This window comes from Triturus cristatus, chromosome 9 (genome assembly GCF_964204655.1).
Source record: "Triturus cristatus chromosome 9, aTriCri1.1, whole genome shotgun sequence".
In the NCBI taxonomy this organism is placed as follows: Eukaryota; Metazoa; Chordata; class Amphibia; order Caudata; family Salamandridae; genus Triturus; species Triturus cristatus.
The window spans coordinates 950,294,354-950,320,083 of NC_140592.1; the positions used below are offsets into that span (position 1 = coordinate 950,294,354).

Consider the following 25,730-nt stretch of genomic DNA (forward strand, 5'->3'; position numbering starts at 1 on the left):
CTAAATATCTACCAGCCTCCTTCTTTACCCAACTAGAACAGACAATCAGGGACTTTATCTGGGGCCTCAACCGGCACAGGGTAGCGATCACAAAACTATATTTGCCCACAGATCAGGGGGGTTTAGCGGCTCCTTGCTTTGAACACTACTACCTCGCGGCTCAACTCCAATGGATCGCCAGATGGTTTGTAGACCAACAACGCAGCGACACTGCATCCACCATACACTCTGCTACAGATCTTTACGCTTGTCAAGAATTCCTGTCCTACGAGGGGAGGAAAACGGTAACCAGCGAAAACGGACTACATCTCCCAGGATGCTTAGCGGTTGAGAGGTTATGTAAACAGGAGAGCTGTTACATAACTCAAGGGAAACACACCCTTATGTAAACAGGAGAGCTGTTACATAACTCAAGGGAAACACGCCCTTATGTAAACAGGAGAGCTGTTACATAACTCAAGGGAAACACGCCCTTATGTAAACAGGAGAGCTGTTACATAACTCAAGGAAAACACGCCCTATAAAGGGAGGAACCGGGAGGTACAAGGCTGTCGGATATTGTGTTTACACCGACGTACCTGCTTCGTGAAGAGCAGTGTTCCGGAGTGGTGCTCCAGTAAGGCAAGAACGGAGGTAGGTCGAGTCGTTACTCCCTGGGCCGTGTCTTGCCCCATCGTCACCTGTGAAGGACCCGGAAGCTCTACCGGTCAACCATTGAGCTTCGCTTTTTGACTCGGCTGAGTCCAAGCGCAGTGGCGCTTTTGCTGGTTGGAGTCGTAACTCCCAGCCCGACCAGAGACACAGGGACTGCCAGCTGTAACGCACACCAGGAGGTGTTTGCCGCGTTACAGACTCGGAAGTCCACAGGATCGATCGAGCGGCTGCTCTCGGTTCAGTCTTCTTGCTTGTGATTGGGGTATCGGTGACGCATCACCAGGAGGTGACTCCGCGTCCCGGTGCAGTCTGAGGAAGAAGTTGAAGCGGCTGCTCCCTTCAGGTAGAGACCCCGGCTGGGTGTTTCCCTGACTCCTCGATTCTCCCCAACACTCTTCGTGCCCCTCACAGCCTACCGATTGGCATTGTCGGCCATTTCATTTCTGCCCTCTGTTGGCATACGCCGGGATTGGCGTATATGCAGAGGACGGTTAGGACCATCCGTGCTGTGGGCTGGTAACGTACTTAGCCTGGAGGATTCCAGTGACTATAACTTTTGCTTGTTCTTTGTATTTTATTTGCCTTCATTAAAAGAACTAACCCTTCACAAGTGGTTGCGTCCTCATTGTCGTGTCTGTTAAACGATCCTGAGACGTTCAGGGCGTTACAAAATATCCGACCTTAATAACACTAACTGTCTCCCGGTCGATAACAGACATGGCAACACTTGATGATGTGCTGGCTGCTTTAGCGGCCATGCAAGTTGAAGTGGCTGCCTCTAGGCAAGAAACAGCCGATGTAAAAGCCAGACTGGATGCTATCCAATTGGACCCGCTCACGCCCAGCACCTCCCTCACGAACCAGACCCCTGCGGTAGTAGTGGAAATGCCGGTAGCCATCCCCTTGGCAACACCAGAGAGGTACAGTGGGGATCCTAACACAGTGCAGGTATTCCTCACACAAGTGGCGCTACATTTATCGTGCAAACCAAAGGCGTTCCCCACGAGTCAGGCTCGTGTGGCTTTCCTTATATCCTATTTGGCTGGAAACGCGGCACAATGGGCCGTACCTCTGGTGAGCAGGGACGACCCCCTCTTATGTGATTGGGGTGCTTTTCGCGAGGAATTCCTGAAGGTATTCGACAGAAGGGCTGACTCGTACACGGCGGACCGTGAAATGCTTGAGTTGAGACAGGGATCCAACGACCTGGTGCAGTATCTCAACGCGTTCCGAAGGCTGGTTGCGGAAACCAAGTGGCCTGTTGCTAAACAGACGGCGCTCTTCCATCAAGGGCTGTGCGATGAGCTCAAGGACGCCGTGGCTCATATTGACCCTCAACCCAAGACATGTGAGGGCCTTATCAACCTGGTATTACGGCTGGAACATAGGCTAAGTGAAAGAAAGGGGGATCATGGGAGAAAAGGAAAATCCCTTCCATCCTATGTGACGGTGGGAAGTCCTGAAACTTCCACCGCATCCAAGGGAGAACCCATGGACATCAGCGCAATACGAGCGAGCCTCACAGCCACGGAGAAAGAGTCACGCCGTAAACAAGGATTGTGCCTATATTGTGGCAAAAAAGGCCACTACGTACGTGAATGCCCTGCCAAACCGAAGACGTCACGTTATCGGGCCAACCGGTCGGTAACAGCCGTGGTGGACATACCGGCGGAAAACTAGAGGACTCCAAGACCAGAGAAGGGGCATCTCGGAGTCACTCATCCATCCCTTCACTTTCCAACTCGGTCACTAAGGGACAACGACACCTGTTTATCACGGTGCACGTGGGAGTGCATGACCAGTGGATACCCGTTGTGGCCATGGTGGATTCAGGGGCCACTGGCATGTTTATGGACCACAACGAGGCATGCAGGCTAGGGCTGGTGCTTCTTCCCAAAGCAGTACCCGAAGACGTCTATGCGGTAGACGGAAGGCGATTGGTGACGGGGCCCATCGGACAGCACACGGGGGTCCTTCCGATGAGATATGGGAGGAACCATTTGGAACAAATCGATTTTAACATCATCCGAGCGCCCCAATATGGCGTCATATTGGGATTGCCGTGGCTACAGAAACACAACCCCTTTGTGGATTGGCCAACACATCGCCTCGAAATGACGTCACCGTATTGCATCCTGCATTGTGGAATAAGAACGGAATCCCTTGACGCAGATGAGAGCGGGAGTCAGACGGTGGCTACAGCGGCAGAAAAAGATGTGGCTCTCCCCCAGGCTTATCACAGTTTTGAGGATGTATTTGATGAGGTGAAGGCGGAAGTGCTACCACCACATAGACAGTTTGACTGCCAGATCGACCTGGTGCCAGGAGCCAGCGTTCCCAGCGGCAGGCTGTATGCCCTGACGGAGCCTGAAAACGTGCATCTCCGGGGGTACCTGGATAAACTCCTCAAGCTAGGATTCATCCGCCCGTCCAAGTCTCCGGCCGCCTCGCCACTCTTCTTCATCCCGAAGGCTAATGGGGAGCTGAGAGCCTGTGTGGACTTTAGGGCATTGAATGCGATAACCATAAAAAATCGGTACCCCTTGCCTCTCATCAGTGTACTTCTGGAACAGGTCAAGAAAGCTCGTATCTACACCAAGTTGGATTTGAAAGGGGCATACCATCTGGTGCGCATGAGGGACGGAGACGAGTGGAAGACCGCCTTTAAGACCAGGTTCGGCCTTTTTGAGTACCTCGTCATGCCGTTCGGTCTGTGCAACGCCCCGGCAGCCTTTCAGTACTTTTTGAATGAGGTATTCAGAGAGGAGTTGGATATCTACGTGGTCGTATATATCGACGACATCCTCATCTATTCGTCCAGTGTGGAGGAGCACGTACACCACGTCAAAGCTGTGCTCCAAAAGCTGAGGGACAACATGCTGTTTTGTAAACTCAGCAAGTGTGACTTCCACGTCACATCCGTGGAATTCCTCGGAGTGATGCTGAGTCCAGAGGGACAGGAGATGGCAGAACGAAAGATCAAGGCGGTGAAAGAATGGCCGGTGCCCCAAAGCGTGAAGGACGTCCAAAGTTTCATTGGCTTCGCCAACTTTTACAGGCGGTTTATAGATGGATTTTCAGGATTGGTGGCCCCAATCACACAGCTACTGAGGAAGTCCAAGGAGTTTGTCTGGTCCCCTGAAGCGAACACAGCCTTTGAGGCCCTGAAAAGCGCCTTTGGTAAGGCGCCGGTGTTGGCTCACCCCGATCCGGATCTCCCCTACGTGGTGGAAGCGGACGCATCGGATGTGGCGCTGGGGGCTATCTTGTCCCAACGCAACCACGACACAGGGGTGCTTCATCCCGTTGCGTACATGTCCCGCAAACTCAACGACGCCGAACGCAACTACCATATTGCGGAGAAGGAGCTTCTCGCAATCAAGGACGCCTTCACTGAATGGAGGCATTGGTTGATGGGGGCAAGACATGTGGTATCGGTGTACACGGACCATCGGAACCTACAGTTCATGACGGCCACTAGACACCTTTCTCCCAGGCAGCTGCGGTGGATGATCTTCTTTGCGGGGTTCAACTTCCGCATCACATATCGGCCGGGGACGGAAAACCGGAAGGCGGACGCCCTGTCCCGTCAATCTGCAGTTAAGGAACCATTGCCTGCAACCGAGCGTTCCATCATTTCCCCGAGGATGGTATTGGGGGTTATCCAACCGGATACTTTCCTGAGGGGAATAAAGAGAGGGATCAGGTCATTCGCATGGCGGAGGTGGCTCCTCAGTCACAGAGAATGGCAGCTGAAGGACGGGATACCCCTGAAGGGCAGGTGCCTATTGATACCCACGCCTAGGCTAAGGAAACAAGCATTCATCTGGTGCCATGACTCTCCATGCGCAGGTCATTTGGGCTTTGAAAAAACGGTGGCTAGCATGGGACGGCATTTCTGGTGGCCAACCATGAGAGTGGATGTCAGGAGGTGGGGACAGGAGTGTCCTACGTGTGCTACCATGAAGGCCGACCATGGCCGAACCCAAGGGCTCTTACATCCACTTCCGACCCCGGATAGACCATGGGATAGCATATCACTGGACTTCGTGGTGGGCCTACCGGTAGACCAGGGGATGACGGCAATACTGGTGGTGGTGGATTACTTGACGAAAATGGGGCACTTCATCCCCTGCAAGAGAGTCCCTACGGCCGGGGAATTGGCGTCACTACTCCTAAAGAATGTGGTACGACTGCATGGATTACCTGGGGTGATCGTGTCGGACCGGGGGTCGCAGTTTACTGCGCAATTCTGGAAGACTTGGTGCACTGCGCTGCATGTTAAGACCGCCCTGTCCACCAGCTACCACCCTCAAACGGACGGCCAAACCGAGCGCCTGAACCAAACGCTCAAACAGTATCTGCGATGTTTTGTGGACCAGGGCAGGGAAGAATGGGTCGACTTGCTATGGGTTGCAGAGATAGCCTATAACAACGCCACTCACAGCTCCACACAGTCATCTCCGTTCTATAGCAACTATGGCCAACATCCCAGGTTCTTGCCATTTCTACATCCGTTCAGGGAGGACAGGATTCCCGCCACAGCGGACAGGGTGGCACACATAAAAGACACGTTGATGCGCTCAAGGGCTGTCCTAATAGAGGCCAAGAGAAGATACAAGGCTGCGGCAGATAGGAAGAGAAGGCCCGGGCCACTGTACCGCACTGGAGACTACGTCTGGATATCCACAAGAAACATGAGGTTTCGAAAGAACAGTGTGTTCCATCCCAAGTACATGGGCCCCTATCGAATTACCAAGTGTATGGGTCCTGTGAACGTGAAGGTGTGCTTGCCCCAGTCATTGCGGATACACCCTGTCTTTCATGTATCGTTGCTCAAACCAGCACCCTCCAAGCCGTCTGGGACACCTAGGCCGGTATGCGTGGAGTCGGAGGTGGAGTATGAAGTGTCGGGCATACGGGCGTCCAAATGGCGCAGGGGGAAGCTGTGGTACCTGGTTACGTGGAAAGGCTATGGCCCGGAGGAGCATTCATGGGAACCGGCTGAAGGGGTTCATGCTCCGCGCTTGGTCTCCTTGTTCCATTGGCGTTTTCCTGCCAGCGCTGGACCCGTGGGGAGCCGCTGAGAGGGAGGATGTACTGTCAAGAATTCCTGTCATACGAGGGGAGGAAAACGGTAACCAGCGAAAACGGACTACATCTCCCAGGATGCTTAGCGGTTGAGAGGTTATGTAAACAGGAGAGCTGTTACATAACTCAAGGGAAACACACCCTTATGTAAACAGGAGAGCTGTTACATAACTCAAGGGAAACACGCCCTTATGTAAACAGGAGAGCTGTTACATAACTCAAGGGAAACACGCCCTTATGTAAACAGGAGAGCTGTTACATAACTCGAGGAAAACACGCCCTATAAAGGGAGGAACCGGGAGGTACAAGGCTGTCGGATATTGTGTTTACACCGACGTACCTGCTTCGTGAAGAGCAGTGTTCCGGAGTGGTGCTCCAGTAAGGCAAGAACGGAGGTAGGTCGAGTCGTTACTCCCTGGGCCGTGTCTTGCCCCATCGTCACCTGTGAAGGACCCGGAAGCTCTACCGGTCAACCATTGAGCTTCGCTTTTTGACTCGGCTGAGTCCAAGCGCAGTGGCGCTTTTGCTGGTTGGAGTCGTAACTCCCAGCCCGACCAGAGACACAGGGACTGCCAGCTGTAACGCACACCAGGAGGTGTTTGCCGCGTTACAGACTCGGAAGTCCACAGGATCGATCGAGCGGCTGCTCTCGGTTCAGTCTTCTTGCTTGTGATCGGGGTATCGGTTACGCATCACCAGGAGGTGACTCCGCGTCCCGGTGCAGTCTGAGGAAGAAGTTGAAGCGGCTGCTCCCTTCAGGTAGAGACCCCGGCTGGGTGTTTCCCTGACTCCTCGATTCTCCCCAACACTCTTCGTGCCCCTCACAGCCTACCGATTGGCATTGTCGGCCATTTCATTTCTGCCCTCTGTTGGCATACGCCGGGATCGGCGTATATGCAGAGGATGGTTAGGACCATCCGTGCTGTGGGCTGGTAACGTACTTAGCCTGGAGGATTCCAGTGACTATAACTTTTGTTTGTTCTTTGTATTTTATTTGCCTTCATTAAAAGAACTAACCCTTCACAAGTGGTTGCGTCCTCATTGTCGTGTCTGTTAAACGATCCTGAGACGTTCAGGGCGTTACACGCTCTTCCATTCTGGTACACGCACACGCCCCCCGGAACCCTTATATTTGAATGTGGCCTATAGGTGTTATCGACGGAGCCTCTACCTAACACGACATGCCACACCTTATGCCCCCGTCCTCCCTTTGGAAGGCATCCCCAGAGGTCCGGCGGTGTGCACAGCTGCTGACTTGCATCATTGGCATGAAGATGGGATACGGACCTTAGGTGATCTCTATCACGAGGGCTCACTGATTCCTTATGCGACACTAGCAGCAAACAAGGAACTTCCCGCAGGACAATTCCTCCTACATTGCTCACTGGTGGCCACCCTTACAGAGAAATGGGGAGAGCTAGGCACTGAACCACAAATGCACCTCACTATCCAATATCTCCATGTCATGGGACGAGGCAGACACCTGGTACGTTAGTTTGCCGCTTCACTGCATCATCACGCGGCAATCAACCTAGATCCCCTCAGACGCAAGTGGGAGCATGACCTGGGATGCCAACTCTCAGATAAAACCTGGACACAGATATTGGCCAGCCCACTCGTATCCCACGAAATATGCGACTCAGGCAATTACAATACTTCATTACGCAACGTGCATACTTAACGCCAGCTAACATTAATAGATACTTCCATCGACCGACTCCACCTGTCCCCGCTGCGCGACTCTTGATGCAGACCTGGTGCACATGCTCTGGGGCTGCCCCAACCTCAGCACCTACTGGAGAGAAGTGGCAGATGCACTCCGTGCCTGTACGGAAAGAGAGCTACCCTTTGAGTGGCAAACATATCTGCTGCATGTCTTCCGTAGGACACGCAATACTAAGGTCACCTCCCGGTTCCCAGATCTGGGCATAGCCACGGCCAAAAGACTAATTACAAAACGATGGAAAGCGTCAGATCCCCCACAAGAACAGACTTGGAAATGTTCCACCATTGCGTGGGCCAGAGCAGAAGGCATAGCGATCAAGCGGGAAGAAATAAAGGGTCTCAGGAAAGTACCTATAGCTGAAAACTGGGATATGATCCTGGCAACACTACAGCAATCCACAGACCTGCCAACCCAGTCCCTTCAGACACCTGACCTAAACAGCCAACACCGCGCACGCGACCCTCACTCATAGACCACATTTCCACAACCGATCATGCGCCACAAGCTAAATGATACTACTTTGATGCTCTTGCACATCATAAACTTATGGCAATGGCATTGCTAAGGGGCACCCTCGGAGGCATAAATACAGCATTCTATATACTCCAACCTACGTGAGCATTCCAACCCTACTCCAAGTTCAACACCCCATGTACACAGTTATTGCCACATGAACAGCTTAACCAATCTATCTGCATCGAATTGACTATTTAAACATAACCAGCTCCGCAACATGTGCATATACACTAGATGTATTGGTTGTGGGAAAATACTGTACTATAAGTAACCGTATGTTAAAATACTATGACGAAAACAGCTTTTGAAACCTCACTGTCGTATTAAATGTATCTTGATGTCCAGTGATGCACATCATCTAATGTCGCTACACACTGCAGAAAAGATGAAAGAACTGCTCATGTATTTGTTTACTAAATGCCAATAAAAACAGATTTAAAAAAAAAAATGGATGAAAAAGGACTCCTGCTCGCTGTAGTCCTCTTTGTCTTATGTGACATTTTCTATGCACTGATTTACACACGTATGATCCATTGTCTCAGTATAATGTGTATGTTATATAAAGTGATCTGACATCCTGCACTGGTAAGAGTAGTGCTATAAACAAATAAAATAGCTGTGGGTGAGGAGCTATGTATAGATGAGGGGCACTGTTGGAGGGTGGAAGAGAGGGAATCTGTGGAAAAAGAAGTCATTGGGCACCAACAAAGATTGTCGCACTGGATACCACCAGTGCTAAAGCCGTCCCTCACTACCTCATCACAATATTAGTGCCACATGTTTTCCTCCCCCCGACATCTTCCGTGTACAGGGCCTATTGGCTGCTTCTCTGAAAGAAACATTAAAACTATGAAAGATGTCTCTGATAACCCATACTATGAAGCTCATAAAACTAAACAGAATCGTGTAATTTTAAGAGGCCTCTTTGATCCATGCTGCACCTAAATCAATCCCGTCCCTATTGTGAGTGACACGTAGATCCATGGAACCAGCCCTGGCCCCTTCAGGGTGTGGCGTTAGCAGCCACTTAAGCACCCGTTGCAGCATAGTTTGGGTCGATCTGGTGCCAGTATTGAAAATGCCAAAACGCAATGCTCCTTTGCCTAATGCACATCAAACCTTATTAAGATGCCATAATGATAATACTCAAATTGCCTGTTATCGCTTGAAATAACAAACTACAAAGTAGCAAACACCGCTGTTTACTTGGAGTCCAATTGTTGTCTACAGAGAATATTAGTGAGATCCCTGTACAAAAGCAGTAATTATTTTAACAGTCTTCAAATTTGGAACCCAAAGGTTTAAGGTTGTAGGATTCTGGATCAAGTGATACTTTTAGTCCTGTCCTCTATAAAGGACTAGATTAATTAATTACAACCTAGGACATCCAAGAGCCAAGGTGCCTGCTGGGCTTATGTGCATCTGTATGTATTCCGTCCATTCATAAAGACCTATCTCACAATAATATATGGTTTTTAATTCACTCGACAATGCCCTCCTTGAGCAATGGACGATTTCTACACTCCCAATACATATTGGCCCTCAACATATTGACATTAGAACGATGTACAGGTTTTTCAGACCTGCATGACCTTTAACCTTCAAATTGCAATGTTTTGCATTGGTGGCCTGACATCTTGCCGTTGCTGCCACAAATCTTCAATGTTACACAATTAAAAAGGTTTGAGCAAAAATAAGAGTAGTTGCAGGGCAGTTACCGGATGTATGGCACTGGAAGGGTAAAGGTGGTAGATAGCTAGAAGGTGTGGGGGTTGCTGAAAAATGTGTCTGGTATCTCATTTGCACTTTTCGGAAGGATTAATCGTCATGCTACAGAGAGACACGCGCAAGGAAACCCACCTTTCTTGGAATTGTGGATTTAGGAAACAGTCCTGGGTGGTTATTTTTGCCTTTCAAAGCTTTTCGGTGCTCCCCTCCATTAAGTACCCCTACCATGTTCTTCCTATCCCTGAAGCCCACCTAAAAAGGCATACAGCTTCCTGGTCAATCCCTCACACTCTAAAATGCTCCTTTGTGCGCCTTCTGCTGGCTTTACTGTCATAATACTTAATTCATTATTAACACCCGTCAATCCCACATATAAATAGGGCACTCTCTCTCTGAAGTTAAGAGTTAGCAGGACCAGTACATTATAAATAACTGTTTTCTTACCTAAACAATACCGTTGCCAATCATGGTTTAGCTCAGCCTAGTGAAGTATCATCTCTCACTTAATGCTGTTGGTTGTTTGGGTGTATCATTCCACCTCCACTTCAGTACTTGCATTAAACAGCATGAGGGACTACTTTAAAACCATAGCCATCTATGCTTGCTTCTTCTGGTTCCCTCCCGTCTGTCTCCCTCTGATGTGCTACTGCTGCATATATTAGCATATTAAACCCTGACTTAATGGCTTTGCCAATGTTTGTCCTCCTATGGAAATCAATCACACCACTGAGAAGGGACAGTGTTTAGGAGAGACTTTTGTCAATAATCCCTGCACTTCAATAGGCACAGCTGCGATAGTGTGCCTCTAAATTTTTTTTATTTTTTACTTTTGTAGCACTGCTTCACTTTAGAAGGCATTAGAGTGCTTTGGAAGTAGCTGATGAAAAACAGTACAGATGTAGATTCTTGATAAGTGAGAAAGCAAAAGTAAAAAGGCAAAAATAAAGATATAAAGATTAATCTTAGCATGTGTTACACTGCTTACATACTGCTAGTGGAAATATAATGCAAGGATACCGTGCATCATTGCGGAGAGAGTACCGAGAGTAAGAGGAAGAAAGGGGATACTGAACATTTACGTCAATTCAAGTAGAGCCAGAACAGGAGATATTGCCTCCCAATAGCACAGTATCAGATGACTACTGAAATTGTACAATAGCACATGGCACATGACAATAGAACATGGCAATATCACATATCTATTGTCCCTAATAACACCTCACATTCATCCGCCGCACTCCTTTAGCCACAGGCAGCAACTGCAACATTTTGAAGAGACTGTGCTTTGGGCTGGCTTATGTAAACAACACTAGCACTTCTAAAGCATCACTAAGCGATAGAGCTCTCCACAAACCGTTGACTCCGATATTATCACATGGATTCAGAACCCCTATACTATCCCAGAGATCCAGGGCTCTTACACTATCCCGGAGATCCAGGAATCCTACACTATCCCACAAATTCAGGGTTCCAATACTATTTCACAAATCTGATACTCCTATTCTGTCCCACAGATCCAGTGCTCCTACACTAACAGATCCATGGCTCCAATACTTTCTCACAAATCCAAGACTCCTATGTTACCCCGCTGATCCGGGACTCCTACACTATCCCACAGATCCAAGACTGCTATGAGATCCCATGGATCCAGGGCTCCTATACTATTCCAGAGATACAGGGCTCCAATACTATCTCACAAATCCAAGACTCCTATGCGGTCCCACAGATCCATGGCTCTTACACCATCCCACAGATCCAGGGCTCCTACACCATCCCATAGATCCACGGCTCCTACACTATCCCACAGATCGAAGACTGCTATGAGATCCCATGGATCCAGGGCTCCTATACTATTCCAGAGATCCAGGGCTCCAATACTATCTCACAAATCCAAGACTCCTATGCAGTCCCACAGATCCATGGCTCTTACACCATCCCACAGATCCAGGGCTCCTACACCATCCCATAGATCAACGGCTCCTACACTATCCCACAGATCGAAGATTGCTATTCAATCCCATGGATCCAGGATGCCAACACTATCCCACAAATCCAAGGCTCCTATGTTATCCCTCAAATCCAGGACTCCTACACTATCCCACAGAGCCAAAGCTGCTATAGAATCCCATGAATCCAGGGTTCATACTACCCCATAAATTCAGGGCTCATACACTATGCCACCGATCCAGGACTCCAATACTATCACAGAGAGCTAAGGCCCCTATACCACTCCGCAGTTCCAAGCCTCACACGCTATCTCACAAATCTACAGCTCCTGTACTATCCCACATATTCAGGGTCCCTACACAATTCTAAAGAGCTAGCATTTCTGCACCCTACCACATAATCAGTGCTTTCACTCCAGCCTACTGAGCATGCATTACTAAACAATCCCACAAATGTTGGCTGACAAATCCTAGAGCAAAGAGAGCTAGGATCTGTGCCTTGTGTCTTTCCTCCTGTCCGAAGCACTCCCTGAATACGAGCCAAGTCTTTATGGGCACATGCCATTGTTGGCTCCAGAAGGATCAAAGGGGCATCACCAGAGCTACCACCCAGGAAAGAAAAAGAGGAGTCTTATGTTTTGGAAACGGATTCCAGGACACCATACCTTAGGTGAGGGCCAGAGCATGATCTTCAGCATCACGAGGAACTCCTCCTCAAAATAAATAACACAAGTCGCAGCACTCAGAGAACCGAAGTGGGATGTGCCTTTTTACCACCCAGATTAAACCTCCTACAACTATCTCTTCAGCTGTGGGGCCGCACATAAATATACTTAGGAAGGAAAGACAACATACGAGCTTTACATTTCTCTCACTCTACTACCAACAGGTTAACAGAATTTCTCCCTCACAGCCAAACACTGATTCTTCTCAGAGCAGCTGCCCCAATCCTTTTAATTTGTATCTCCTACCCCTTCTCACAAACTTTTTCGTCACTCGCTGCCCCCATACTCGTCCTCTCCCCTGACACTACCTTGCCTCTGCGGCTCCAATCTTCCTTTGCAGCCAACCAGATGCCTGGTTTGCTACCCATAGTGCACTACCACTTTGTAAGCCTCTTTTTTACTAGTATATTTAGGAAGATTGCTCTATTTGCATGGTTGGTTTCTCTCACATTTTCTTATCTCCGAGAGCTACATTTCTCTTTTCTTGTCCTTTTCTTCCACTGTCCTGCATGAACATCAATTACGGTAGCTAAGGTCCAGGTTAGCAACGCTAAGTCTACTTTCTGGGATTTAAAGTCATGCTCAATTGTTAGTTGGACTTGCAAATAGGCTCCTATGCACCCTAAAAGGGCAATACGCCCCAAACGAGTCTGGTAAGAAATGTTCATGTAGCTTCAGCGTTAGTCTTCTCTTTTGTTTTGGCCTGGCAAAAACATGCATTCAGAAGTTATGGTGGTTGGTCATCAGCAGTAAAACTAGACTTTCAACTCCATGTTCAAGAATCAAAGGGTGAATTAGACTGGTCCATCTCGCTACTAACCAAGAAAGATAACTTTTGGTGATTTCTTTAGATACGGATTAGTTGCCTGCTCACACAATTCGCCAGGATGCTTATTGATTTATTTTATCTTGCTTTTTTAAGTTGAAACTGTTGTTCCCAGTCTTATGAGAGATTAACAGTGCCTCAAAATCTTCACATTTCAGCCGCAACAGGTGGGAGGGGGGCAGAAAGCAGAAGGTTCAATGAAATGTATGTTTTTAATAATGTGGCAGGCATTAAAGCTCCTTTCCTACAGGCAGAATGTCTTAAAAGAAAATTTAGAGATTCTAGAATTCCTAATTGGAAAATTAACTGGAGTCAGTCACGTGTGAAGCAGACCTCCACATCTTATAGAATCTACTTCGATGTGTTTTGGCCTTTCAGAAGTAAACAGCTCTGGCTACATCTAATGAATTCTGGATGAACCAGAAGTCCATTGTTGCGCTCTTCAAGCTAAAAGAGTTGTGTATGGAAATTAGACTAAAGCACATTCTAGTCAATCTGTACAATAAGTTAGCTCTGCACTTCCTACACTGATCTAATTTAAGGAATCAATAAGGGGAGTTAGGTTTAAACATGAAGGGAGAAGAGTAGAGAATGCTCCAGATTGCACTTTCTTGTAGGTGCCTTCAACATTAATCACTTGTGGGAGAGTGGAAGGAACCATGGTCCTTTTGGTTTTACTGAAAACTAAGTTTGATTTCAAACACCTGAGGACTGCCCACATTGACATAGTAAGTAGAAACACTGGAAGGTGACTTCAAACGTCAGCAAGAGACCTACCATTCAAGGAATTTGTCATGGATGACCTGGTGTTCTTCCATTGATTTGCTCAGTGTGGCAGTATGACCCATTATAAAGCTGAAAAGGGAAGAAAAAACACGTTGGGGATTTCAGTCATACTATTCAAATCTCATTGCAGAGTTAAGAGAACACAGTGATTGCAAGATATAGGGTTGTTGAAGCCACCTATTGCATTTTGATCATCTGTCACACAGAAAGTTTATCTGTGATGTTGAACTATGACCTTACACTTGTCAACTGCAAAAAATCCACTTTCAAGTTACAATGCATCAAACACAGAAATAAATGGCATATGATAAATTCATTCAAGTAAAAATCACAAAAATCCACAAACCAGGAACTTACACTCCAGGCTGGCACCAGTCTTAAAAATTCCTGTTAGAAGGAAGAAAAACATTGGTGGCACTACCTTCTCTATTCAAGCCCCAAAACTATGGAACCCCATTCTTGCAAATTCAGTGCCCCCAGGAATTACTGAGGGGGCTAATCACAAAGGTAAACTTACATATGCGTAAATCTAAACGTTAGTTTACTCTTCTAATTTTGAGTAACTTTATTACTTTTGGTTACTTACCATTTACACAAGTATGGGCTTACATGTCCCCACCACCTCAGAGACAGTAAAAACGTCATATACAACCTTAAAATGGCTACTGATTGTGTCTTTATTACCGTATGTGATGTCCAGCTTTCACTTTAAAGCTCTCTCCATTCACTGCCCAGTTTTCCTCTCAATTAGAAAGACACCTCTAGTTTCACTTTCCAGGGACGCCTTTAATTCATGGCTACCATCAAATCAGTACCGTTGGCCAGTATGACCATCCCACCATAGAATGATGTACCTGTTGCCACAGACCTTTTTCCCTTGAAGTAGCTTCCCAGAATAAGCAGCGCAAAGTTTTACATTTGGCAGTCTAGACGCTGCAGGTGTGGGAAAGACCGTGCCTCTGCTTTGCTAACGGTTTAGCAGCTGGCTCCCCAACCTTATAATCCCCCCTCCAAATATAGGAATGTATTCTTGCTCTACCATTTGACCACTAGATCCTACTTGGTCTTTTACTCTTTTTTCCATTTCAAGTAACTCTCAACTAAAACCTACTGGTAGGTATGGCTTGGAAGAACACAAAGAGGGCATCTTTCTGGCAATCCCACTCACAGCACCAATAACAAGCTGTGGCAAAACCAACAGTTCTCGCCTTTTTATGGCATAACCCGGCCCTTTCGCATTGTCAGGGGTTTTGCTGGTGCTTATTTGCCTATTTAGAACAGCATTGACAAAACCAAAAATGTTAAAGCTGCTGCAGTGTAACGCTGCATATGCGCACTTGAGTCACCATAAATACGCATGCATGCATCATGATTTGGCTGCCATTTTTTAAAACCCTTTAATGTACCATTCAAAGATGGCAGATGCCAATCTCAGAGGAGCAAATGAACAAAATGTGTTCAAAGGCATGTCTCAGTTAAAGGAGTGGGCGGTAGCAAATTGCAGTTCCAGGCTCTCAAAAATTGGAGGAAAAAATATTTTTCCTCTAAAAAAGAAATTAACAGGGAGGGGGCAGGAGTGCACTAAAGGGGTGGGAGAGGGGGGTGCAAGTCAAAGCAGCAGCGGGAGAACAGGGAATGGGGGAGCAACGGAGGATCTGAGGGCAGAGCATCAGCTGCCGGGGCTGTAAGGGGAAAGCTGCAAATGCTTTGTTGGTGACTGCTGCTGCTCGGTGGGGGCAAGTGCCTACAATGTTAGCTTCCCACTTCTAACAGATTTTCACCTCTTTCTTTTCTGGATAGTAATGACTGGCCCTCCACAATGAAATTGAGCAATCAGTGTGCCGATTTTAACACATGTAATGATAATTTGGGGAGAGAGTGGGTTCTGGGGGGTTTACTAAGTCTAATGTGGCATCACTGGTCCATGAACCGGATTGGTATTTGGAGAATGTGATGCCCTCTGCAGAATAGACAACTAAATAATTATCTCTTGGAAGATTACTGGCATAGCTTGTTTGCATATTACCTTAAAAATCATCAAGTTACTCTCATTAGCAATATATAAACACTAGAAGGACAAATAGTGATGGCAGCCAAATGTGTTACCATCATGTTCTATAACAGCATCAGTGTGGAACACCCATCCGCACATCCTTTAACTAGATTCAGTGATTTGGGTGACGTTGATCTTCCCAAGCTGATGAACAAGGACAGATACAATTTGATTGCTTATATAATTACTAAGGATATTTTGGTGTTAATTTAGGGTCTTTAGAGGAGGAAAGGAGCTAAACTGTTAGGCATCCTCCTCTACACCCCAGTGAGATCATGAAGATAATGCACTAGTCCGTATTTTATTATCCATATAGAGATGTAAGGCAGTAGGACTTCCACTAACCTACTTTTTCAATCAAAAGAGACAGAAATATTTTAGGGAAATGCTTTGCAATAAACTTGTGCAACCTCTTTCTCTTTTGGTTCATGTGACTTAGAGGGGAGACAGAAATTACAACGCAGCTGTTACCGCACGTTACCATTACAACATTGCCGTTGTAACACTGCCAATACAACGCTGCCATTACAACGCGAGTGCCATTACCACTTATAACCATTACTACAATTTTTTTACAATGAATATTCTTTTACCATGCACACCTTTACAACAAATTTCTTTGTAAAGACATGTGTTTGAAAAGTACGTTTTTTGTAAAGGTAAGTATTAAGTGTTTTTTTATATATATATATATATATATATATATATATACATATATATATGTGTATATATATATATATATTTATATATATATTCACTTAAAAAACCATAGGTTTCACACATGTTATAGTTAGCTGGACATTTCACTCGTAAAAAGCCAATGAAATTCCCCCGTTATAGTTAGTGCAGGCAACTATAACTCACGCGACCGCAATCCTCTGCTGATGACGTCAGATATTACATCACTGTATTTAGACACTTATTTACCCATATCTTTTTTTTTTTTGTATAACATTTTTATTGGCATTTATAAACAATAATACACGCAGGCACAGGCGGTATCGCCATTATCATAGAGACTTGCATATCAGGAGCGCCCAGTCACAGCCCTTTCGGTCTCTTAGTCTCGTGGGCCCTCAGGCCGCTCGCCTCTACCCTGAGTGGGGCTGCAGGTATGTGTCCGGGACCAGCCTCTGGGTATGCCCTACTGGAGCGCGCAGTGATCGCCTCGCCGCATGGGTGCCGTGCAATGTGATTGAACCCCTGTGAGGGGTGTCGCAGAGGCTATAGGGTTGCAGCCATTAAATAACCGTGAACTAACTGGGGGCAGAGAACTAGGGAATGGGGGTGCACTATGTCGCCTATCAGGAGTACTTGTAGCTATGCGCTCGAGAGCTGGACCATCGTGTGGGAGAAGGTCGGGGTGGTAACGGACGCGGAGGAGGGGAGGGGGCAGGGGAGGCGGGAGCATAGATCATAGCCTATGAGGAACCTGGCGGTGGGACCTGTGGTGTCTGCCTCTGCGAGGCACCGGGTGCTTGGACTGCCTGCGCATTCCCCAGGGTGGGCTCCGGAGTCGTGGGTGCCCCCGGGGGGTCAATCAGTCTTGAACTCGCCGCAGCCGCTGTTTCCTGCGCGAAAGCGTGCATTAACATGGCCCAGGGCATGGAGATCGGGTGTTTGCGCATCCCCCGGGCCTCCTCCGTTCTGAGTGTGGTTTCCTCCGCCTTGCCCCACTTCTTGACTGCTCCCACCCATGCCGCTAGAGGGGGCCCCCCCGGCGTCTTCCAATGCATAGCAATTCATCGTTTGGCGAGGAGCAACACCAGGAAAGCAAACCTCCTCTCCACTTTCTGATGTTTATGTCGCCCATGAATACCCAGCGCACACGCCTCCCATGTGTCCAGGTCCTGGAACCCCGTAACCGTTTTAAGGGCAGTGTGAATTGTGTGCCAGTAACTGTAGAGCGTCGGACAATCCAAAAACATGTGCTTAAATGAGGCAGCAGGCTCCAGGCATCTAGGGCAACCAAACACACTGTCAGGGAAATATTTCTGCAGCTTTTCGGGGGTGAGATACGCCCTGTGCAGTACATGCAACTGTATGTTCTTAAACCGATAGTTGCGGGACACTTTTTTTGTGTATTCCAGAGCCCTGGTCCACTCCCGGTCATGTAGAGGCCTTTGAAAGTCATCTTCCCAGTGTTCTCTAAGGGTCGCCAACGTAGGACTCCGCAGGGTCCGTACCGCTTTGTAGATCCAAGTGACAAGATGGCGACCTGACCCCATCTGCAGTATCGCATGGATAACCGGGTGCGTGGGGGGCTCCGTATCGATCCCCCTCCACTGCCTGCGGCAGTCCGTGAGAAGCTGCCTGTGCCATAGGAACTGCCCCCCGGGAAGCTCGAAGTCCCCGACCAGTGCATCGAAGGTCTGCAAGCTCTCCCCGGAGAACAGCATCCCCACTTCCGTCACCGCATGATCCGTCCACACCTGCATCATTTGCTCTGTGTAGTACGCCCGACCCCTAGGGAGCCCAACCAACGGCAGCAGCGGAGAGTACAGGGGAGTATCCCGACTAAGTCGGTGAACACGTGCCAAGCAGACGCGCGCCGTCATGACCTGGAGGGGCCGGGATAACGGCGGTGCTGCACCCGGCAGCAGCATGCGATGGACAGCGGGGATTGGAATCCGCCCCGTCTCAGTGAGCAGCTCCTCTTGTGCCCGGCCTGCCGTCCAACGCGACACCCACTGTAATTGGGCGGCAAGGAAATACGCCTCGAATGAGGGAGCCGCCAACCCACCCTGGTCAAGGGGTAATTGCAGTTTTGCCAGGGCTATACGCCGGCGGCCGTTGCCCCAAATGAGGGTCCCAAGCAGGGTATCCAGCTCACGGAACAAGGATCGCGGGGGAACCACCGGAAGATTGGAGAAGAGGTAAAGCAGGCGCGGGACCAGGATCATCTTCGCGACGGCTATCTTTCCCGGGACAGCCAAGTGGAGACCCTTCCAGAAATGGACCAAGGATCGGATGTTGCCCATCAGTGTGCGGTAATTCCCCTCATAGATATCTTGCGGCGTATGATATAGCTTAACGCCGAGATATCGAACCGCTTGGGGACTCCACGAGATATCAACGTCTCCTATTCGTATCGGACCCTGGGGCACGACTTGTGTTATGGGATAGACAGTGGACTTGGCCCAATTCTCCCTAAGGCCCGTCACCTCCGCAAAATCATGCAGGATGCGTGATATAGGGGTCAATTCAATCGTAATGTCCCGGACATATATGAGTACGTCATCAGCGTACAGTGATACTGCGTGGGTAGAATCGCCTATCGGGATGCCCCACTCCTCACTCGCCCCGCGCAACAGGGTCGCCGGCGGCTCCATCGCCAATGCGAATAGTAGGGGGGAGAGAGGACACCCCTGTCTGGTACCACGTCCGATCGGGAAGGAGTCCGAAATGAGAGGGCCTATACGCACTCTGGAACTGGGCGAGGAGTAGCTGAGCCGAGTGTAGGCCTGCAGTTTGGGTCCTAAGCCCATGCGTTGCAGGACCTGAAACAGGTAGGCCCAGGAGAGCGTGTCAAACGCTTTTTCGAGGTCCAGCACCAGACACGCTGCCCGAAGGAACCGTTCCCGCACCTGGTCCTGCACGTGGAACAACCGTCGGATGTTAGAAGAGGTGTGCCTACCAGGCACAAATCCACTCTGATCTGGGTGGACAAGCCGTGGGAGGATCGTGGTGTACCTGTCCGCCAGGGCCTTTCCATAGATTTTGTAATCCGCCAACAATAGAGTTATGGGTCGGTAGGAGCCTAGCTGATGCGGGTCTCTATATGGTTTAAGGAGGGATACTATAACGGATTCGCGCATGGAGTGAGGTAGGACCCCCGCGTCTAGAGCTGCCTGGAACTGCAATTCTAGTTGAGGGACCAACTGGGACGCAAAAGTATGGTAAAATTCAAGTGGGAAGCCATCCAGGCCAGGGGCCTTGTGAGTGGCTAGCGCCTTCATAGCGTGCCGAATCTCGGCCGCCTTGAGAGGGCGATCTAGGTCCAGACGTGTATCACGGTCTATGCGGGGAAGCCGAATACGGTCCAGGAATTCAGCCAGGGCGTCATCCGACACCGGGGGATGGGGGCTAGTGTACAAGTGCATGTAATGCTCTTGAAAGGCCTTGAGTATCTGACCCTGCGAATACACCAAGGTACCCTGGTCGTCACGAATGGCCGTGATGGTCGGGAGGCTCGAATCCTGCTTTATGAGCCACGCTAATAGGGTGCCCGCGCGATCGCCTTCTGTGTGGGCCCTAGCAGCGTATGCCGCGAAATTAAACCGACGCATGCTTGCCAACGCTGCGGCGTACGAAGTCTCGACACTAGCTAACGCTGCCGGTGTGGCTTTAGCGGGGTCTGTCTCCTTAGTAAGCGCGGCCAGTGCCCCTTCCCCCTGCTGAATGTCCCCCTCCAGAACCCGCCGGACCCCCGCAATAAGACGAATGCAATTGCCACGCATTACAACCTTAAAAGCATTCCATTCCGACGCTCGCGTACTGGCCGTGCCGGCGTTCTCCCTGAAATAATGACTGATGTGATCCGCAAAGGTTTGTCGGAAGACCGGGTCTTCAAGACTGTCCCGAGGGAGGCGCCAAGCGGGGACGGGGGGATGCGGCGGGCGCCATTGCAGTGTTATCGTGTGGGCGTCATGGTCTGATATAGTTCTACCCAGGTAGTCAGCGTCCAGAACGGTAGAGAGGATGGTGGGGGAACAAAGGAAACAGTCCAGGCGCACTCTAAGGTTATGCGGTCTGGAGTGGAACGAGTAAAGTTTAGCGGTGGGGTTCCGAGTCCGCCAAGCATCCGCCAGAGACCAATGACGCATCCAGGTTGTGAACCGTTTTGCCTGCGTTACAATGGGGGAGGTGGGGAGGGGCGGGTGGGATCTGTCTAAGGTTATGTCTTGTATGCAATTGTAATCGCCCCCCAAGATCCACGGCACCTGCGTGTATGTGCTTAAGGGGTTGGATAGCGTGTCCCAGAATTTGGATTGATCGACGTTCGGCCCATAGATGCTGCCTAGTAATAACGTCTGGCCGTCTAACCGACCGAGTAATAGTACATAGCGACCCTCCGGATCTATTACGTGTGACAATTCCTGAAAAGGGACTCCCGGGCGCACCCATATGAGGGCACCGCGGGCGAATGCGGAGTAAGTTGTGGCATAAAGGGCCCCCCGCCAGTGTCTACGCAGTTTCATCACCTCCCCCGCCGTTAGGTGTGTCTCCTGCAGGATTGCAATTTGTGCCTGGTGACACTTGATGTATGCGTATATGGAGTATCGCTTGCGCGCCGTATGCATGCCTCGCACATTCAGTGTAAGAATTGTGGTTTTACCGGCTTGAGCCATCAGTGCATGTGTCTAGTTCACGTCGCAGGACGGGTCAGTCGGGTCCCCCAGGGGCCCCCGGCTCAAATCCCTCCATCCCACCCCCGTGGGTCCAGCGCATCAACGCAGCAGCTCAGCGGCGCGTGGGTAGGGACAGAGTGCAGAAGGTGTGCGTGGGAAGGGAAGGGGAAACTAGGGTGAGGCGAATGTACCTTGCCCCAACGCGGGGGACATATCGCCAAGCACGATACGTCCAAACTGACTCCCGAATTGCATGAGAGCATGAACCTATTAGTGAAGGGGGGGTCGGCTGGCGTCTGCTGAAGGCTCTACAAGCGGGCTGTGCGCGGTATCTATGGCTAGCCACTTGGGCAATGTAGGCGCTTCTGGGGATGAAAGTGCCCGAGGCAACGGGGGGAACGCTAGGAACGCTGGGCCGGCAAATGTATGGGGCGGGGAGTATCACCCCATGCTGCGGATGTGTGGCCCTCTATACGGAGCCAGTCATATCAGGTCATCTGCTGTTCGCGGGGTGACTGAAGGCAGAGCCCCCGAGTCCACTCCGGACTGTGTCGCCTCACTGTCCTCTTCCTCCTCTGACGTGAAGACATGGGGGCACGCTCCAAGTCCGTTGCCGGGGAAGCCGAGCAAAGGCCCGCCGCCGCTTTGAGGGCCTGGCGCCGTTCCTGAACGATCTGCTCCAAGTCCGGTGACCCCAAAGTGTGTGACAGCCCCCCGGTGGTACCTGGGCGGTGTCGTCTCCGTGAGCGCTGCCTCCTGGGTCCCCCCACATTCGCTCGTTGTTCTTGAGGGCGCCCGGTCCGCCGGCTCACAGTACAGTTCTGGTCCGCCCAGTCGTGCGCCTCCTCCGGTGTTGTGAAGAAGTGGGTGACACCGCCGTGGATGATCTTCAGGCGGGCCGGGAATAGGAGAGAGTACTGTATTTTTTCTTCCCTAAGGCGCCATTTCACCTCCAGAAAGGACGCCCGTTGGCGTTGGACTGCACGTGAGTAGTCGGGAAAGATCATGACAGTTTTATTCTCGATGCGTAGCGGGCCTGCCTGCCGGGCCGCTCGTAGTACGGCATCCTGGTCCCTGAAGTGGAGGAATTTGGCCAGCATCGGGCGAGGTGGGGCTCCCGGCTGTGGCCGATGAGCCGGCACGCGGTGCGCCCTCTCAACAGAGAAGTAGGCTGTGCGGTCTTCACCGGGGGTGAACAATTTAGTCCAGGTTTCAACATACTCTACCGCATCTGCCCGTTCAATTCCCTCCGGCAGCCCGAGGACGCGAATGTTGCAGCGTCGAGACCGCCCCTCCAGGTCATCAACGCGTTCTTCCATGGTGGACATGCGACTCATCAAAGCGTGCATCGAGTCCCGGTGTGTGTCCACCATAGGTTGGATGTCGGCGACCGCTTTTGCGTTGTCCGTGACTCTATCTGCTAGTTTACGGTGGTCATCACGGAGGAGACTGACGTCCGTAGTTAGGGTGCCCAGCTGCTGCTCCAAGGAGAGTCGCGACTGTTCAATCGCCGCCAGGACCTGATCCAGCTTGGTCGACAAGGATGGCTCTCCATTCGATCCTGCGGCCACCGGGGCCCCTCCACGCGCGCCAGCCGGGACCCCTGACGCTGCCCCTGGGGTCGACAGCACCGCCCTAGACTTGCCCATGATGTCCACCGGGAGGGCTACCGCAGGCGCGGAGCGGGTGCAGTATCCGGGCTAGGTGTGGTCGTGACCGGCCCTGGGCCCTCCGGCACTCCGCTGCGACTCGTCATCAACTGGCGTTGCTGCTGGGCCGTATCGCTTGTGGGGTAGGTAGGGCCGCGGAGGGCAAAGCAGCCGCTCGAGTGGCAGAGGTCTCCCACGGTGCCGTCGCCAGTCCCCTCTCGCCTGCTGTCAGAGCCCTCCTCTGTGTGTCCCCAGGACAGACTCCGCCGCCGGGTCAGCAATGCTCTGTCTGGGAGACTGAGTCGGCTTCAGCGCCTCGCGGGTCCCCCGCCGTCTCCCCCGCACTCCAGTCAGACCCCCGGGGGGTCGCTGCTGTTAATGCGGGATCCGGGCAGCACCCCCGGGTCTCAGGAACTGGTGTGCAACACTCCACGGTCTCGCCGCTCCTCCTCCCAGGTCACTATACCGGGATGCCACCGGCCGCCATCTTAAGGTCAGGCAGACGTCTCCGCAGTCACCACCGGAGGCCTCCTCACGCGGGAGTCAACCCCCCCCCCCCCCCCGGCGCCACCTTCAGACCTGTGCACCACTGCGCGGGCCCACCTGTACCTCGGCCTCCAGTGTCCCACAGCACAGCCGCTTCCTGGTCTCTCTCAGATCGCCTCACAGCCGCGCCGGTCGACAGTGGCGGCAGTCCCCGCCGGCCGATGCCTGCATCCACAACACCCCTCGTCGGGTCTCTCCGTGTCGCTTCTCAGCTCCGTTGGCGCCCCGACTCACCACCAATGTCCGCCACACGGGGGGGGGTAATGGGGGGCTCACCGGCACCCCCGAGGCACTGGAACCCGTGGTCCGCCACAGTATCGCCCCCTCTCCAGGCAATCCGCTCCCGAGGCAGTCAGACAGCCCCCGCGGGGAGCGAGATCTCCACCTCCAGCGCTCCGACCCCTGGCCCGTAGTTCGTCAGCGGTTGCGGCGGAGCCGGGCGGGCGCCATTTTGCGATCAGCACCTCTTGGTCCGAGCAGCTCCCGCATCGAAGTCCTGGCACCCAAGAGCCGTTCCGCTACCGGGTCGCCAGCGCCGGACTCCCCGCGCCTCAGGGCAGCTTCAGAGATTGATAAGGCGCCCCCAGGCTCAGCGAGAACAGGCGAGGTGAAAGCCTGATCTCGGAGCCTCAGCAAGACGCGTCCGTCTCGGCGGCCATCTTAGCCACGCCCCCCTTATTTACCCATGTCTTCTTCCATTAATCTTTAGCTATACATATATTACAAATATTTATTTTTCAGAAAGACACATATGTCATCAGTGATATAATATCTGACGTCATCAGCAGAGGATTGAGGTCGCGTGAGTTATAGTTGCCTGCTCTAACTATAACGGGGGAATTTCATTGGTTTTTTACGAGTGAAATGTCCAGCTAACTATAACATGTGTGAAACCTATGGTTTTTTAAGTGAATTTGCAAGGTTTTTTAAATGCTAATTCGTAACCATAACGTGTGTGAAACCTATGGTTTTTTCAGTGAATTTCAAAGGTTTTTTAAATGCTAATTTATGTATGTATTTTTTATTTTTTTTATGGGATTTTTAGCGTGCGCGCACGAACCTCGCTTAATTTTCCGTAAAAAATTTTTCACTGGTTTTTTCAGCGTGCGCGCACTGTGCGCGCACTCCGCGATTTTTCGAAAAAAAAATAAAATCTTTTTTTTGCCCTTGGGGGTCCTTCTGGGACCCCCTGACAAAGGCTAGGGGGTCAGGAACTGTCCACCCTGCCCCCTTTTCACGTTCTCCACCTTTGTTTTTCACCCCCTCAGACTGCGAGAGACAAAATGGCGGCTGACACTTCCTGGTTTTGACCGATTCGAATGTTTACCGACATCTAACAACCAATCAGAATTACGCTCGCGCACGGCAGGGTGCGCGCGTATAGATATTTATATGCTTTTAAATGCTATTTTCTCAGGAAATACTGAACAGATTTACACGAGACCTTCAAAAGGCACTTCCTTGACCTTATGGCTACCTCTCTGCCAAATTTCACGTAATTCTGTTCAGCCGTTCGGGCTGTACCTTCGACTAAAGGTCCTATGGAAAAATGCATGGGGAAAACGCGTTTTGGGACCCCCGTTTTTCTCGGCCCCCGCTTGACGAATCACCCCGAGACTTTCAGGGTAGGAGCTGAACGGAGCGCCCCATTTGTTTTGAAAATTTCGCGAGAATTCATCAACCGGCGCCAAAGTTATTCAAAATAGAATTTTGAGATTTCCTATGGAAACTAGGTTGTAACTATAACTATCTACTGGCGACCGCCAGTAGATAATATATATATACATATATGTATATATATATATATATATATATTCACTGAAAAAATCATTGGTTTCACGGACGTTATAGTTAGATGGACATTTCACTCGTACAAAACCAGAGAAATTCAACAGTTATAGTAAGTTGAGCTAATTATAACTTGCGCCCCGCAATGCACTGGTGATGACGCCACATATATCATCATTAATGACATGGTCAGTGACATCGCTGATGATATCTCAAATGAAATCGCTGATGACATCTCAAATGAAATCACTGATGACATCATCCACGCGATAATCTGATGCACCTCTTCAAACCCTAATATAACCTTTGATACACCCTCTCCAATATACAAACTACCATTTTCGA

General features: G+C 50.3%; 1 protein-coding gene across 4 annotated transcripts in view; it reads right to left on the bottom strand.

Moving 5' to 3' along the window:
- LOC146799131 (cholesterol 24-hydroxylase-like) overlaps window positions 1-25,730 on the bottom strand; it is a 254,690-nt gene that overhangs the window by 160,655 nt on the left and 68,305 nt on the right. For all 4 annotated transcript variants that reach the window (XM_085626570.1, XM_085626571.1, XM_085626568.1 and 1 more), the window contains exon 2: window positions 13,990-14,067. In XM_085626570.1, the coding sequence (XP_085482696.1) occupies window positions 13,990-14,067 (78 nt within the window). The remainder of the gene's footprint in view (window positions 1-13,989; window positions 14,068-25,730) is intronic.